Genomic DNA, 17,923 nt, shown 5'->3' with positions numbered 1-17,923 from the left:
CTTTCTGACCAGCAAACACATATTTTCCCTTCCCATCTAGAGCCTCATTCCAGTCCAATTCAAAGTCACAAGGCAAATATGAGATTGTCTATATCTATTTGCCAAACATCTTATTGGTATTTCTCTTACTCCTGCCAAAGAGTTCCCTATTATTTTCCATCTTGAGGCTGAGCACGAACAGCAGTGACCTGGTTACCGAGAAAACTTCCTCACATTAAGGAGAGATGTGCAGTTAAAGGTAACAACTCAGCTATACTTGTGACAGTAAAAGCTTTACAAGGCAGATGATGTGCTGCAGTAACTGTGGCATTAATTTCCACACACCCACCTTTCACCAAAGTGTGTTTGTCCGTGGGGGATGAGCGAGCAAGAACCCGGAGCTTTGGCCAGATTTTGTCAATCCGCTCCTGCTCAATCTGGAGAGGGGAATACAAAAACAAAACAAAACAAAACAAACAAAAAAAAAACCAACCAAAAAAACAAAGAAACAAACCAAAAACCCACAAAAAACCAACCAAACAAACAACAACAACAAAACAAAACAAAAAACAAAGCAATTAACCTGTGATTAGCAAAATGCATAGTATATTTGTGTCTATGTGTCTGACAATTCACTGCTCAAACCTGCAACTTTTCTCCAAAAGCACAGGGAAATTACAACAGACATCAAGCTCAAAAAAGGCAGTTTATTACTACCAGAGCTCAGCTGTCGACTAACAGGGAAATTTTGCCACAGTATCTAATCAGCATTTCTTAACATCTTTATGGATAATCCACATGACTGCAGATACAGGATTGAGGAACTTCTTAAAGCTTATCAAACATGTTTACAAGTTTGTTGCTCTACTCTTCATTTTAATCCAAGTTCTTCATTTGACACCAACAATGGCAAAATTTTCTCTGTACAGCAACAGGAACAAGGACAAATCTGCTGCATTTACCAACATTCCCAGGATTCCATCCATCAATGCAAGGAGTAAAGGACTGTGTCTGCTCGTTAATGATAGACTCAAAGAGACAGCATAGATTTTACTTTTTTAGAGCTGACTTCCAATATCCTGTGCGTGAGCTCCATCATTTATGAGGAGTTAAAAATCCTCTGAAGAATAGATTTTTGTGCAAATCATTAATGTGAGTATATTAGATAAAGTGGAATAAATTAAAGAAATGAGAGGAGCTGGTTCTCAGAACAGACTGCATTTTTAGGAGCAAAATTGCTGTTGAGCCCCTTCTCCTCCTTACTATAAACCTATACTAAACTACTATGTGCTTAGTTTTGATTTCTTGCAGACCAGTGCTCTGGATCTAAAAACTTCAGAATTAGGCCAGCACTGAAGTGATACCGGTTCTGCATCAGGAAAAGTAAAGACTGGAATTTCACTGCTGTTTTGAACTGGAAAAGGCTGGGGGTAGGAAGAAGCAGCAATGTTTCCAAGGAGCCTTTACCCATCCGAGGAACACGCCAGCGCAGGAGAAATATTGCAGTGTTCTCACTGGTTTCTAATAATGCATTGTCCTAGTTAGAACAGCTGGGCCCAGTTCATCACTGCGTGGGTGTAACCCGAAACTGTGTATTCTACAGCCTTCCATGCCATTTCCCAGAAACTGTTACCAATAGACCATTTACACCATCTGCCCAGAGCAGCCCTGACCCCTCAGGCTGTAAACTGGGTGTTCAGAGGCCTGGGAGACAGGAGGATACTCCTGTCCTCATACCCATTGTGGAACTCCCCTCCCTGAGGGAGGCACTGGGCATTCCTGCCTGAACTGGAGGATATATAATCTTGGAGTCTTGGGACTTTTTTAACCACTCGTGGGATCCAGAGGAAGACTGCAGACCACCACTCTCAACCAGACTGAGACCACCACTCTCGACTGGACTGCAACCATCACTTTTCAACCAGACTGCACCAGCACTCTCACCAACAGGTTTTTTCCCTCTCCTTTTACTTTGGATTCAGGGGGCCCAACAAACACCACTCTGTTCATGCCCCAGGGTGCTGGGTTATACATTTGGGTTTTGTGGGTTAAAACCAACTGTTTGTCTGTATAATCGTATTTATTGTATTATTTTATTAAATTGTTATTCTGACTTAAAATCTCTCCTTTGAGTTGAGTTCATCCCCCCTGCTGGTTAACCTTTAAACCAGCACATACATTCATGGATTTAGACTATGAATTACCTCTCCCTTCTCATTTCGGATCCTTCTGTTGAACTCTTTCCCTTCGAGGCAGAGAAAGTCTTCCCCTGGGTGGATGATCCCACATTTTATGGCGATGGCCCGGGCTGTGTTGATGTTGTCCCCGGTGACCATGCGGACTGTGATCCCAGCTCGCTGGCACTTCCTTATGGCTTCTGGGACCTGCCGAGGCGAGAGAGCGGGAGAGAAAATTCCCAGATAAGAGCTGAAGTGCCATTCAGGTGTTCCCAGCTGGAATATTTCGAGGCTGAGAAATTCGTGAAGCAAAAAGAGAACTCAGACATGTTATGGCTTATTATTGTTTCTTGGCTCTTAGGGAGCTGAGCTTGCACCACGGGCAAGGCAAACCCTGCCTGAAGAAGCAAAAAAACCTGTCTTTTAGATCAGTTACCTAAAGTTTCTCCTGACTTGAATACAAATGAGTGCTCTGCAGCTTTATTGACCTTCAGCAGCAAAGTACAGCATGCCAAGCCAAACATACGTGGGAATATGAATGCAGAATACACATATTTTATGCAGACAATTATTTGACTTCTGAGCCAAGTTTTCTTTCAATAAGATTATTTTTGAAGTTATTGTAATTTAGCACTATCACGCTAATTTGTGCTTATCAACAGGTGAAATTTCTAAACATAGGAGTTTAAAATCACATCCATATTTTATGTATTTCAAAACCTTAAAAATGAAACATGACTTTAGTTCTGCTCCTTTCTGCACAAGATTAACTTTTCCTGCTGCACAGTGAGAGAGTATTCAGTGTGTAACAGGGTCTGTGAGATTAATACAGAAGCTGTATAATGACTTGCTATCATATACATCTTATTTTTAAAAAAAAAAAAAAAAAAGAAAGATTTTTATAATTAAAATGTACAAGATCTGGGAGATTCATTCCTAACATTTAAATAAAACTCTTTTAATACAGCTATTTGGGTATATGAAGCTTACAGAAAGGCTCCATGTCTACAGCTTAATTTCAGATGGTGAAAAAAAATCCATTCTCTTAAACTATATCATAATTCATGATCATTTATAAATTAATATCACTAACCAACTAATTCTGTCTCAGGATATTTTTATGAAAACATTATTTCTTCAAGACAAAAATAACAATATTATTTGACAGAGAAGAATAAGAAATGTGTTTAACACATCAAGAACAGGCTAAATAAGTACGTTCAACACATCACCACTTCTCTGAATTTCATTTTTACCTTAGTAGAGTCTAAGGACTCACCATGATGACTGAAGCCCTTCACAGAGCTACAGAAAAATGAACTGCCTTAGTACAGAATACAGCAAAGGACAGATGAATATAAATATATATAATACACACATATGTGTGTGTGTGTATAAATAAATATTTTTTTAAAACTATTTTAGAAAGGGTAATAAAATGGACATTACTGGCTACAATATGAAAGCCTGTCTATATTCTTCTTGCCAGTTCAGTGTACCTTTTTGGTCACAACCTCTGTCATAGATATAAGCATACTGCAGAACTCAACGCCAACTAGAGGGGATTAATCTCATCTGTTAGTGTGAAAAATGTTAAGAAAAAGAGACACCATCTACAAGCTTGCACTGCTAATTTTGTGCATTTCTAGATATTTTAATTTCCTCTGTGGCCACAAGGATGTGACACTGCTGAGGGCAGGAAACTGCATTTACGTGACAACCCTTGCTCTGAGCCAGAGTGGCAAATTCTGCACTCTTAAGGATTTCCTGGGGCCACAAAAGCTGAATATCTCAGACTGAAATTGTGCACCCTTAAACCATACCGTAGATCATGGTTATTCTAATCAGTGGATAATTTCACATCACGTTTCTGCATATTTATTACAGGCAGTTGTGAAGCTTTTATTTTCCAAAATGCCTCACCAAACCAACACCTAATTGAGGACCATAATAGTGCTTTTCGCATGAGTACAAGGAAAATCATCCCACTCTCAGAACGTGTCCCCAGAACGTGCTGTTTGCAGAATGGCTCTGTCAATACAAATTACAGAACCAAGGGAAGAATTCAGGGACAGAGTTTTATCTTCCAGTTCCCTCATCTCACTGAGAATATTCTTCCCACAAGTTGTACCCTGGAAGAATTATTTGGACCTCAAGCCTTTCAATATTATGAAATAGATTTCTAGACAGGAATGTACAATCAGATTAAATCTATTACTTAAGCAAATGACTCCTGATCTACCCAGTTTCCACATTAATAATCCTGACTATATCCCATTTGTCAATTTGAAATGCCCTTAGTATCCACTTTAACTGTGGTGACCCTCATGCATAGGACATGACAGATTTAGATGACGATCTGGAAAAGCAGAACAGTGTATGAACCATGAAGGAGAAAAATAAATTACAGTGCAAACAGAAAAAAATGGTCTATTCCCACAAAGTGCCAGTCCTATTAAACAAGGTCAGGGGAGGACAAGTTAGTTTCAAACACATCTCAAACTTGCATATAACGAGAGAAATCATTCTATTTTCCTCTTCTGTCATTTTCTGGACAGCTGGTGGGTGGTATCTGATTTAACACTGTGTACAGTAATTACAGTTAAAATATTGTTCATATTTTTTTATTGCTGTAAGGGAGAAAGAGTGTTGGCAGACTGAGTGGGCAGTGGAAGCAGATATTTTCCATCAGTTCTGCAGAGCTTAAGCACACATTGTACAATATCTTGGTTTATTTTCTGTCTGCAAAGAAAAACTTCCAATGCATGCATGCATGCATAAAGCATCCCATGCAGGAATCTCTTTCTGAATCAGGTGACAAATAAATGGCAGAATTTGGAAGTGATTTACGTTCATCTCCCAGAAATAACAGACTATGGGTGTTCATTGGCAAATCAGTGTAAGGCAGTTCAGACTCATTAAAATCAAGCCAGAAAGGCTGTCAGAATCAACAGAGGACCTCTGCAGGAACAAGACATCATTTGTTCTCTTCTTGTGTATTTATCAAAGACAAATAAAAAACCCCACACTCACACACAGGGTATATAAATATCAAGGAAGTAGTGCTTGATAAATCCAGCTCCTACTAACAAATAAACTGGTGTGTGAATTAACCTGGGAATAATGCAAAAGCCACAGGTGTCCATGGCTGGCATTCCAGACAAAGCTGGAGAGTTGCTGGACATCATTGTTGAAGAATTCATGCAAATAGTTTCTTTTAATGCACGGAAGGAGATGTGAGTGCAAGGAAGCTCCCAGCAATACCACGAGAACAGATGCAGCACTGAAACCACAGCAGCAGGACCCCACTGACCCCACAGGGATTCCCAAGGGGAAACATTCCATGGATGCACAGGAGCAGCTCTGTACACACCATTATCCATGTGTTAACTCCAACAATGAACTTAGGGAAAAGGAAAAACTGAGCCTTCCCCAGGAAACATGGGAATGTAATGTAAGTGAAGATAAAGGCTGCCAGGATGATGAGATTGGATTGTTTCATTGGAACTACTTAATCTATCACTTCTGTCAGAATAAATTCTGATGTCCACGAATGCTGAGAATATCAATAAAACAGTAGTTATAGTAGTATTTCTAATTTTTGTGGGTTTTTTTGTTTGTTTTTTTTTTGCCAGAGAGAAAGTACTTTGAAAATTTATACACTCCAGTGATGACTCTATCAATGATTGGGCTTAATTCTGGCAAAATATTGATATTCCTTATAACTACTCAACATCTTTGAGTTTGCATCAACAATGGTGATTTCATACATGTATATTATGATATTCCAACCAAGTCAGACATTCCGTATCTAGGCAGGTTTTCTGAAAGTTATAGTTGCATTCTGGCTCCGGGTTTTTTGGTTCATTTCTTTTTTCCTATGGTACAGTTACTGCTTTTTACTAGTGTGTGGAGTGGTAATAATAGTAATAATTCAAACATTGTTTTAGATGCAATAATTTAAACATTGTGTTCGATGTTCCCATGACGTTATTATCACTTTGAAACAGTCAAAAGGGATAAGGTGAGGAAAAAAACAAAACAAAGCACAGAGTCCCAAAACCCAGATGGGTTTTACCAACATTTGGTAGAATTCTGAAATTCTAAATATTTGATTGTGTGTCTTGCAATGAAGTAAGAAGTGGTACTGCATATTGTGGTGTTAAACCACAAGAAATTCATACATTATTCAAATATTTCTTTAGAAATAAGATGTTTTCCTGCCTTCATCTCCTTTGATTCTTTACATAGCAGTCAGATTTGACCTCTTTATTTTTAGTAACGTTATTCACTTTTACCTCATGCTCCAAAGAAATTATTCCCTATGAGATGAGAGCAGTTCTCTTACAAAACACACTCATAATAATCACAGGAAAGGATAGTTTGCAGCTATTTTCAATAATAACTGCAAATCCCACTGCTACACAACCCCTCAGTCTCTCACACCACATGTCACCACACTAAAATCTGTTTTCTAACGTGTATCATGAGTTGATTTTGGAGGGATAGGGGAGTCATTGACAGTTCCAGTGGTCACTGAGAAAATCTTTCTGAGTTAGATATATATCTATGAGCTAAAGCATTAAAGGAACATTGCAGACACAACTTCTTAAGGATGCTTTAAAACATTTTTCAAGGCTTGCAATGTCAGGCGTAGGGACAGATGGATTAGTAACAAGAGACCATCTGATGACAGATAAAGGGAGTGCTGGTGTTAGTGGAGATAAGGAGTTTATCATACAGTTTTCACCTAAGCAAGGGTTTTTTTATATTATAACCTTGATATTGAGAAATACACTCAGCAATGTCCATTATCAGGTAAAGAACAGTTATGTTGGTACCTGTAGTTGTATTGTTTTAGTTCCCAAAGTTACAGCTCTTACAAGTTTGTAAAAACCTACTTTATAAAGAACTCAGGGAAATAAGTCAGAAAAATGTATAATTTTCATGTTTTAGTAAAAAAAACCCCCTAACATGTCTAGAATTGCCACCAGTTCTCAGTGAATCAAATACAAAAATTCCGACGTGGTTAAAAAAGATCCAGCAAAGATGTAAAACGAGACAGAAGAATCAAAAGAGACAAAGATGGGCAACAAACTACTTTTTGTGCAGCATCAGAACTGACCAAAAAAATCTGAGTTATCTTTCCCTGACCTCACTCCAAAGCAAACCATAGCCACTAATCATGTACTGAAGTAACAGCAGGATCAGAGCAAAGAGAGTGGAAACACCTGGATTGTACACTCAGCACTTCAACTCTGGGACTTACCTTCTGTCACTGCTTCTAAACTCTAAAACTGAATTAATTCTCCACTGTCACCATTAATTAGCAAGCACCATATATATATATATATATAGGTCAGAACAGTTTCTACCTCCTATTCCACCCTTGGTATTACTGGGTAATATAATTTACAAGTGTAGTAGCAGGCACATGCTTCCAGTGTGAACACCTAATACTGATTTTCTCAGTTGAGCTGAGTTGAAATTTTAGTCGTATTTATAGAAGCCATTTAAGCACAGTATCCATGAAACCTTCAGCCTTTTCATGGCAGCCTTTCCTTGTCCAAATATGTTAAAAGCAAGTTTTTCTGAGTAGTCATCAGGTACAATTTTAAGACCATTAGTAAAGTGGCAACTGTTACAGTAAACCACAAAACTCCAATTTCTGGAGAAAATGAGTATGTTGTCCTTACAGCCATGGCAATTATAATCACTGCACGTCTTCTCTGCTTGTAGAGTTGCACATCACTGAATTACTACAAGGAAAATTCTTTAATGTGTGGGAGTATATTAAAATTTCTGCTGTCCTCCTGTACACTACTCCTCGACAGAAGGTTAAGTCATCTCCACCCTGTAGTTCAAAAAGCCCTATATTTCTTTATTTAAATAACTGTTGATTGATAGTTGATTTTTATGAGGTTAGTAATTTGGCCTTTTATCAAGTAAAGCCTGTTTCTAAAGCTCCCTTTCATCATCTTTGACGGAACTAATTTAAAAGAATAAGATAAAACCTGTAAGAAACCTGTAATTCACTTTATATTCAGCTCTCTGAGAAACGTTTTACAAGGTAAGAATTTGACATACCTCTGGCCTCACTGGATCTTCAATGCCAACAACACAAATGCAAGTCAGGTCAGATAAGATGTCGTTCTCGTTGTCCCAGTCGGGCTCTGGGCTGCTGGAAAAGTCTCGGAAAGCCACACAGATGGTTCTCAGCCCATCACAGGCCATGGGTTCTATGACTTTCTTCACCATTTCATCTCTGTCCCGTGGTCTGAAGACACGAGGTTCCCCAGCTGCATTGAGGATCCTGGAACATCTGTTTTATTTAAGGAAAAAGAAAAGATTGATTCTGTGTTTGCATGAGTACTGAAAAGTATCTTCATGTATCAGCTCATTTCAGTTGACACTAATCCGAAGGAAAGTTTTAAGCTTCTAGTGGAAATTTCTAGAAGATTCACTGCTGAAATATCAGAGAGAATTTGTTTGTGACCTATTACAGAGACACTAAGTGCCCTTCATCCATTATTTCCTCAATACCCACATAAATAATGGGCTTAAAACTTATACTGAAATTGAAAAATATTTATTTTCCAAAGGGGTTAAATGTAAAAAATCCATTTGTAAACTACTGAATTAGACCCAAATTTTTGGCAGCCAGTGATAAAAACAGGCCAATTTTGCAAGAGAGAGCACTTTAAAAAAAAAAAACTGGAAAAAGAACATCAACACCTTACACTACTAAAGTGTGTCGTATTTCTGATTTGAAAATTCCCACTTATTAGTGTCAGAATGTTTTGCACTATAGAAAAACAAGGCAACTAATCCACTGAACTTACTTCTTGAGGACAATTTCAGAGGCCCCTTTGCTGTACATTCTGAAACTGCCATCTGGCATTTTAATAACCGTGCTCATCGACTTCCTTACGGAGTTGAAGGTGTAAACTTTGTAGAGTTTCTCCTCAGGGATGAGGCTCCGGACAGGCTCATAATCCTGCTTCAAATCCAGGACAAATCCCAAGAGGCCACACTCTGTCTTATTGCCCACCTGACGAGGCAGCCCACCCTCTTTTTCTGGTGGCTGAAGAGAAGAAAAGAGTTAGACATTGATTTCTCTAATAATAAGCAGGAGACAATTAATGAAGCTACAGCGTACAGTCTAAGATCTGAAATTGTGCAGCCACACATCCTCCAGTTTTTAAAAGCAGGGGAAAATTCCACAGAGCTCTAACAGACTTGAAGCATTGCTGCTCACAATGAGAAACATTTTGCTGGTCTCCTGCATTTCTTTTCTTTTAAATTAGCCATTGACAGCTCAATGGCTTGAGATGGTCGGGCAACACATCATTAAAAATGAAGTGACTTTCTTTAGGCTCAAAACCAAGTAATTCAACTTCTTGCAAACTGAGGATTTCCTTTTCTCCCTTGCTTAGAGTTACGCTGGTTTGCTGATGTTCATGTTTATAAGAGTAAGTTAAAGAAAGTTCTGTCCTTTCTTTCCTAGCAGGCATCTTTATGCAAAAATAAATGTGCACCCAACCATAACATTAAAAACAGGCCTATATCTAAAAGTACCCATTTTTAGAACTAGCACACTTTAGTATGTTGCTTCAGACAAGAAATGCTTTGTATTAGAAAAAAAATGGAGTACTCTAAACACTGTGCAACTCCTGATAACTCTCAGCCCTTCTGGGACAAGGAAGGCTTTACCTTCACATTCAAAATATAAACAAACATTTCATGTACAAACTTTCTTGGAAGCATAATACACTCCAAACCAAATGTTCCTGTGTTGTCAAGACTCCAGATTGACCTAAAGGGCTCAATGTGTGAACTATAGACTGTTGATAACTTAAATTTTGTTATGCTCACTAGAATTAGGAAAGGGTTCCTTAAGCTAGGAACCTAAAACTTTTCTTATGGGAACCAAAACAAGAAGTCATTTCACAGCTCTAATTTGCACTGAAAACAGATGTGGATTGGATTCAAGACAAGACTGTAAGTTATCATTTTCAGTGTGAGTTAAACATTTACCTCACATTTTGCAGGACTATGTTCAGAATCCAAGTTTAGTTTCACTGTAGACTTTAAAATCCAGTTTACATCAGAAATGGGATTCCTAAGTAAATGGAATTCCCTGTGTCATTCCTCAGTGGGTTGAGGGTTTATGTAGGGAATGACTGAAGTTGAGAATCAGTAATTCTGCTGAGATTTGGCTTCTTGCTTTAAGAGGGAAAGGGGGATCTTTTAAGTAAGGATTAGTATGTAAGTGTTCCAGATAACCACCAACTGCAGCTGGCTTGAAGAATGAAGGTCAGGCAGATAATAGTAGACTGCTCTAGAACTAAAGTAAGCAAATAAACATGAATTTTTCCCATTAGAACCATCTTTCTATCACCAAGAGATCATATACCTGGTGACAGATAAATTAATGTAATCTCTTTTTCATGAAAGATGCATCTGTGGTGAACAATACAGAATAACCCAAAAATCTTTGTCTCAAAGAGATTTATCCTCCCAAAAGGGATAGTAACATCTTTCTTCTCTATGAACCATCATTTTTGCTGAGTTATATGGGCCACACTGGTCTTGCAATGGCATTTGAGTGTTACTCCAGGGTCAATGTAAAACACCAGTATGCAGTAAAAATGACAATATGATATACTAATTTTATTATCTGTTATAACAACTTGCCCCACTATAATCTCATTGTATTATGATGTAACTTCCCAGTGGATTCTCACACTCACTTAAGAATCCCTAACTCAAAATGCAAATGCTTGTAGTATCTGGAAGGATTTGCATTCAGAAGATATGAAACTCTCAGTCAGGAGTCAAAAAATACTCTTTAAAATACAGTGTTGTTTAGATAAATAAGGTTCCTTTTCATGGCATTGCAGCTACATAGTTCCTGAAACATGCCAAGGACTTCAGGTTTCTCAAAGGAACAGTCATCAACTTCCCTGCCTGGGTGGAAACGCTGGGAAAGATCAGTTCCTCTGTCCATATCATATCCAACTTTTTCCATTTTAGACCTCACTGATGCTTTGCTTGTCTCTGCCACTGAACTCAGTGAATCTTGAAAATGCCTTAAATATGAATGAGATCAGGCCACCAGAACACACATGGAAACCAATGAAAGACACACAATCCTAGACAATAATTGATTTATACATATGATTTCATCATGCCCTGATGTGAATGGATATCAAGAAAACAAAAAGCTCCCCACATTTCACAACATAAAAAACCTACATAGCAGAGCCCTTCCGAAATTGTTTTTATTTCAGCAAAAAGTAGATCACACTCTGCTGTTCTTACTGCGGCCTAAAAATAGATTTCTTTTAGGGAACATCTTTTCAATGCAAATACGTAAGCAGGGGGGGAAAAAAATACCAGTGAAAAGAAAAGGAGCAGACATTTCAGAAAGGTTTCAAAACCTAACAAGCGGCCACCTCCCTCCAGAGCAGCTGCTGCCTCCATATTCTTTGTACATCACATTATAATAAAGCATATGGTGGTGAGAGCTGGCAACCAGCACTTCCTTCCCTGCACTGTTTCAGCTCAAAATCCCCACGCCAAACCCATCCTTCTCGCAGATTGTTCTGGACAGTCCTTTGCAGGAGCTGCTGCCTTTGAAACTTCCTGCTGGGCCCGTTATCTAAATTTATTTCTCGCAGAATTCCGTTCATGGCGCCTGGAAAACAATTCCAAGGGCAGCCCAAAGGGTTTGTTTTGAATAATTAAGTAGGAATGACTTCATTGACTCCTCGGAGGATGAAAAGCCTTTGACGACAGAGGAGGGAAACTGAGTTTTGGCAGTGGGGACTCAGTCGATTGTGACGTTTTTAAGAGCTCAGTGAAGGACCTCCTTCGAGGCACAAATCAGCTACAAACTCTACCATCTTCTACCAAGAACAGACTGATCCAGTGTCCTCCTCCAATCATGATTTTCCCCTGATCCTTGCAAAATTTTTTTTCAAATGTTTCTTCTGAGCCTCTGTGTTATTCGACAGCAACGTTTCTATCGCGAGCAAATACTCGCGTGTGAAAGAAACCGCGGACAGATGTTTAAATAAGAGCTGTTGCAACCACCAGATCAAAATAGGTTTCTAGGTCAAAGTACAGCTGTGTTACTGAGGCTTAAAAATACCAATCCAAAGCCAGTATTGACCTGACAGTGAATTTGGATTACAAAGGGAATTTTCAGAATTGTTTCGCTGAAAAATAATTGACTAATAAAAGAGTTTTAAGAAGGAAGAAAGTTAAAACTGCGGGTATAATTTATAGAGAGCTTCAGTATTTAAAATTGGATTAGGAAATTACAGTGCTTTCATTTTTACCATAACACTTCTAAACCTCATTTTCTCATTGCCCCTTCTGACGTGGAAAGAGAGGACTTTGCAAGAAGATCCGAGTAGTCTCTCCAAATTAAAATGTTAGGATTTCACATATTTTCTAAGTCTTAATTTGGTCTTTTATAATTCTCCTGTGTTCTACAGATTGAACTACTCCTTTAGAATAATGATGGTTGTAAATATACCAATTTATTAAGATAAAAAATGAGCTTTGCTAGAGTATTATACCCCTACAAGGTGTTCTATTAGAGCTCAGAACCACAGCAGACAAATAGACAGAGGAAAACAAAGATTTTCAAAATTAAATTGCAAAAGATTTCCACTCCATAACCTATTCACTCAAACAGAAAAGAAAATAGAATTAAGTGCATATTTAAACATGATGTATATAAAACGTAAAATAACCAAGAGGGATGAATGCTCTTCAAACCATGTGGTATTTTTAATTCCTAGCACTGTAAAATTAACTACTAAAAAACTGTGATACTATTAAATTCATTACATAATTTGAACCAATAGTTTAATGTAAGACATCTAAAGCAAGATAAAAACATACAGCATTTGTAATCAAATATTTCAGTTTTTTGTAGAAAGAGGTTTCCTTAACTGACTTCAAGGTAAACCAAGACAGATTTAAAAATTACTGTTTATTTTAGAGGAAAGTTTCAGAATTAAAGGAGTTCTTTTTAGCCAAGGATTAAGAAAACTTTGCTTGGCTCAGTAAAGTTCCCAGTTACAAAATGGGAAAAGGTTTCAAAAGATGTGTTGGCAATAAGAACACAATAATTCCAGCCATCAGCTGGTCTAGTTTCATTTAGAATTTCCCTGGGATTCTGGAGCCAGAGAAATGGTTTAACCCCAGCTGGCAACCAAGTATCACAGAGTTTGTTGTTCACTACCCTTCCCCCTCTGGTGGGATAGGGAGGAAAACTGGTAAAAGCCATGGATTTTGATAAGAACAGTTTCACTACAAACACCTGGCATCAGCTGTGCCCCATTAAAATGCTATGAATTTATTTCCATGAAGTCTCCAGGAATAAAAATTAGTCTTTATATCTGTGCAGATTCTGATCTTTGCAACCTTTGAGGACAGATCTTAAAATAATATTTTTGACCTGACTGATGGGGAAGATCACAGTTTGTCCTTGGACTGGTTGGAATTTTGAGTGTTTTCCTGTTACTGCTTAAGAAGTTGCCTCTGGTTTATACAGAGCACAGAGAGGAACTTTCTTTCTGACAACATACGTGCCATTTCACAGCTCAGAATCATCACTGCAAAGTACAATGCTGTCGAAATTCAGTTAAAATAAAGTCAAGAGTCAGTTTGAATTGGGGTCAGCATAAGGGATTGAAAAGAACAGTTAACAACTTGGAGCTGGTTGTGTAATCACTGTGGCACCAGAAGACTCTGGTGCATGACTTTACATTCTGTCCTGAGCTCACTCACTGCACTTAAAGCCCAACACTTAAAAGTTTAAAGGTTGGATGGTTTTTCTTATTCTTTTACACCCCACTGGGTAGACTGATGTAGGTGTTCCCATTCACTTTTATACCTTTCATCAGAAAGTAAATTTATCTCCAAATTTACTAAATTTTACTAAATTTGCCTGCAGAGGATTAAAAATATTTTTACATTTTACTGATACAGGTCCTTCCTTTACTTCATTTCAATCTCAAGCAAAGGACTTCAATTCCAAAGAACTGGAGGTCCACATCCCTTAAGGATAGCGAGCTTCTAAATTCCTGGCTTTGATCAGTTTGCACCATTTTTGGGGGGTCCAATGATTGCACATTTATAATTACAAGGGCCTATTGTACAAACATTTGGAATTTGGCTCTAAACCAGTCAACAAAATCATCTGGGAACCCTTTAACAGGTGCTGTACATGCTGTAGTAACCGAGACTGGACATATTTTCTAAATATAGCAGGGTTTGTTTCACATGCTACATAATGATCTTATACATTCCTGCACAGAAGCCAGAAAAATATTGTAGGGTGGCATTTGATATGTTTTTGGAAATGCTAATACAGCTCAACTAAAATAAAACATTTCAGGTTCTGATTGTGAAGAGCTTCTTACAGACTTGTCAGAGAAAAAAAAAAACAAAACAATGTTCACCTCTAATGGTGTCACATATTTTCGGAGAGGTGGAATGAAAAAAAAGGTGATGGCAAAAGGAAATGTGGGGTTAGTTAATTCCCCCTGTATTATCAAGTCTTTTCCTTTTTTTATATATGCTTCCTGTATGATTTAGACACTTAAACATCACCGTCACAGGCAGGAGGATAAAAGGTGTTTGAATTGACAATTGGTGGGTGGAACAGGATTAAGAGGAAAAAAAATGGCTTTACACAGATGTGTATCAGTAATCAATCACATCAGCAGTAGACCCTAGCATAAAACAGGACTAAAACAAAGGAGAATGTAGAGAGGTGAATAATAAACAGATCACATAAATAAACAAATGGCTGAAATTTCACCAGTGTTGCCCTGTATTCATGTGTCTCCCACGTTTCTGTTCTGGAAATACATCAAAAGGGGATATAGCAGCTAATTCCTTTTGCTTCCCATCACCCAAAAAACCCTAATATCCCCAGTAACTCCATTTCTTGGGAAACTGTGCATCATTTAAGTCACCTCAAGTTCTCACTATTTACTGCAGGCACCAGGAGCCACCATCACAAGCCCATCAAACCCAAGGCAATTTATTCCAAATGCTGACTGACAGGCATTGATTTGTTAACTCATTCCACATCTAGACAACCTACAATGAAAGCACAGTGAAACACTCACAGGAGATGTAAAATCTGAAGGCTGGGATCAAAAATGTCACCAACAAAATTGTTTAATAATGAAGTTATACATTTGTAAGTTGTTAATCTTGAGTTCATGAGCTACCTTCTCTACACATGAGCAGCCCCCCTGATATTCCATGTGGAATATTCCTCATGGTTATCAACAACCATTTAACTACCAGATCTGCTCAAACTTCCCCGGAAAATGGCAACAGGAATTCTTGACTCGTTACTGTATTGGGTGTAAGAAAGAGTATATTTGTGCAGTAGCTGGAACAATGGAATTATCCAGGTACAACTGGTGTAATTAGATCTACCACAACAACTGGGGGATATTCAAGGGCTTCCTGTACCAGATTAGCTGTGATGCAGGATAATTATTTCATTTTTAGGAGGATAATTATTGAATGTTTTCTTCCTAAAATCTGAAGATAGATGCAACATCATAAGTAACTAAATAACTGTGGTATCACAGAACTCTCTCTGCTTGAGGTGGATACAAATTTAGTCAGATATAACTTTATCTAAAAGCAGTGTATTTCAGCATCTTTCCTGCAACACCAGCAAGGTAATAATCCTACAAAATGGGGGCAGCTGTAATTATGCAATGTATCAGTGTGACATTTCCCATCAACACAGCAAAGCTGAGAGAGCAGTGATGTGGCTCAGTGAATATGGACTCCTGCTTGTTTCAGCTCAAATAACGGGAACAAGGGGAAAAAAATGATGCCACCCATAAATTCCCCCCAGAGTGATCCTGAAGGAAGGTGAAATCAAGCATGAAGAACCGACTGAAAGGCTGGTGGGACAGTCCCTGCTCCCTCTCTCTTTGACTCGCACCTATTTTTACACGTTCAAAGAGAGCTTATACTTTACCCTTAATTTTAACAGCAAATAATTAAATTGCCCTTTTAACTTGAAGGATAAATTTACCTCTGATGCATAAAAAAAAAAAAACTACTACTGCAAACATGCAAATTCTTTCCTCTTCTCACTAGTTACAGCTAAAGATGGACATGTTAGTTTTGTACTAACATACGAATATGTGTGTTAGGATTTTTTAATATTTTTAAAAAATTAGAGTCATGCTCAGAGGAGGGAGACTCCACAACTTCTACAGGCAACCTGTGCCAATGTTTGACCACCCTGAGCACTAATTAAAGCAAAAACTGCTATTTCCTTCCATGTCACAACCAGAGAAAAAGAGGGGTAGTTACAGCAGAAGTAGTTAATGAAGCTAAAATTGGCTACATTTATCCATGTAATTAATTTAACTTGGACCAGAGCAAGGCTTTGTGATTTCAGGTTATGACAAAAGTACCGATAACTTTTAAAAATAATACCACCTTTTCCTAAGGTCCTGCACCTGTAATTCAACAATAGTTATTCTAAGGAACCAAACAGTGACCGAGGTGTTACATTTGTACCTTGCAGTTCATTAATGACTCTGTAACCTAAAGATGTCACATGAGTTATTCTTTTTCATCTCCTAACCCATTTTGGTTCTCTAATTTGATTTTTTTTTTCCTTTTAAAATAAATAATCTATATTTCAAGGCTGAAATAATTAAAATAAAAGATTGGAAGCCTTTTAATTTAAAAAAATTAAAATAATTTTGAAAACAATGTCTCCATTCCAAATGACAATAATTCATTGCTTAATTTAACCAGAGGTACATTAATACACCACATCACAGTTCAGAGAATGAACTCTGCCTTGTTATGACACTACTAATTAATCATAGTTATGATTAGGATACTCCAACATTAGTGTTTCCACATGAGATTAAACCGAATTTTACTGACACAGATTTTTCCCCACATTTTCCCCAGAAGAGTCTTGGCATATTTATTGTACTATAAGATGTTCTTCATCTGTATTTAGGGACCTTCCCATTGTTATTGATCAAAACCATTTGTATGTTCCCTTAAAACATGCCATTTAATGACAATCTGGTTCTAAATTTGGAAAATTACGTCTCCCATTTCCAAATTTGGACATTAAAAATCTGCACTCTTGTCCTTTTGTACAGCCACAGGGAACTGGCAATTGTGAGATTTATTCTAGTGCCATTCCAACTTTGTTTAAGTGCAACACGAACTGTTGACAAGTAACCTAGATAATCAAAATAATTAGCCACAGCAATTGTTATTAACTTACTTTAATTAACAATCAATTTACTTTAAATATAGTCTAAGTGCAAGGTTTCAGTTCAAGCTAGCTATAAAGAAAGCAAGAGCATGTTTCTCCCCTGTTGCCAATATTGCCAGAACACAAACAAGAGAGACAAATACACGATTTCTGAACCAAATTGGTTAAAATCGAGAGCAGACTAATGGATTTTATAAATGTCCAATACTTTGTTCCATATATTTTGCAAGCACTTGCTGTATTGTCCTGAACAACAAGCAAGCTGAACATTTTTCACTAAGTGCAAAAGAGAAATTGCACTTAATGGCAGAACTGTAATTGGTACCTCCATAATGACAACCAGCAGCTGCTTCCTCAGCTTAGATCCATTAAACTGAGCTTTTACTGGTATTAGACTGGCTTTGGGAGTGTTGCAGACAGAGAAAACAGAGACAGGAGACAAACTGCACAGTGTGGA

The 17,923-nt window shown here is 37.8% G+C and overlaps 1 protein-coding gene across 19 annotated transcripts in view; it reads right to left on the bottom strand.

Moving 5' to 3' along the window:
- Positions 1–17,923, bottom strand: part of ATP2B2 (ATPase plasma membrane Ca2+ transporting 2) — a 411,395-nt gene that overhangs the window by 45,794 nt on the left and 347,678 nt on the right. For all 19 annotated transcript variants that reach the window (XM_027664917.1, XM_027664918.1, XM_027664919.1 and 16 more), the window contains 4 exons: positions 8,999–9,240; positions 8,244–8,478; positions 2,184–2,363; positions 329–416 (listed from right to left, as the gene is read on the bottom strand). In XM_027664917.1, the coding sequence (XP_027520718.1) occupies positions 329–416; positions 2,184–2,363; positions 8,244–8,478; positions 8,999–9,240 (745 nt within the window). The remainder of the gene's footprint in view (positions 1–328; positions 417–2,183; positions 2,364–8,243; positions 8,479–8,998; positions 9,241–17,923) is intronic.

The sequence above is a fragment of the Corapipo altera genome, unplaced genomic scaffold (genome assembly GCF_003945725.1).
Source record: "Corapipo altera isolate COAL_440 unplaced genomic scaffold, ASM394572v1 124, whole genome shotgun sequence".
Lineage (NCBI taxonomy): Eukaryota > Metazoa > Chordata > Aves > Passeriformes > Pipridae > Corapipo > Corapipo altera.
This window is presented reverse-complemented; position numbering and strand designations above follow the sequence as displayed.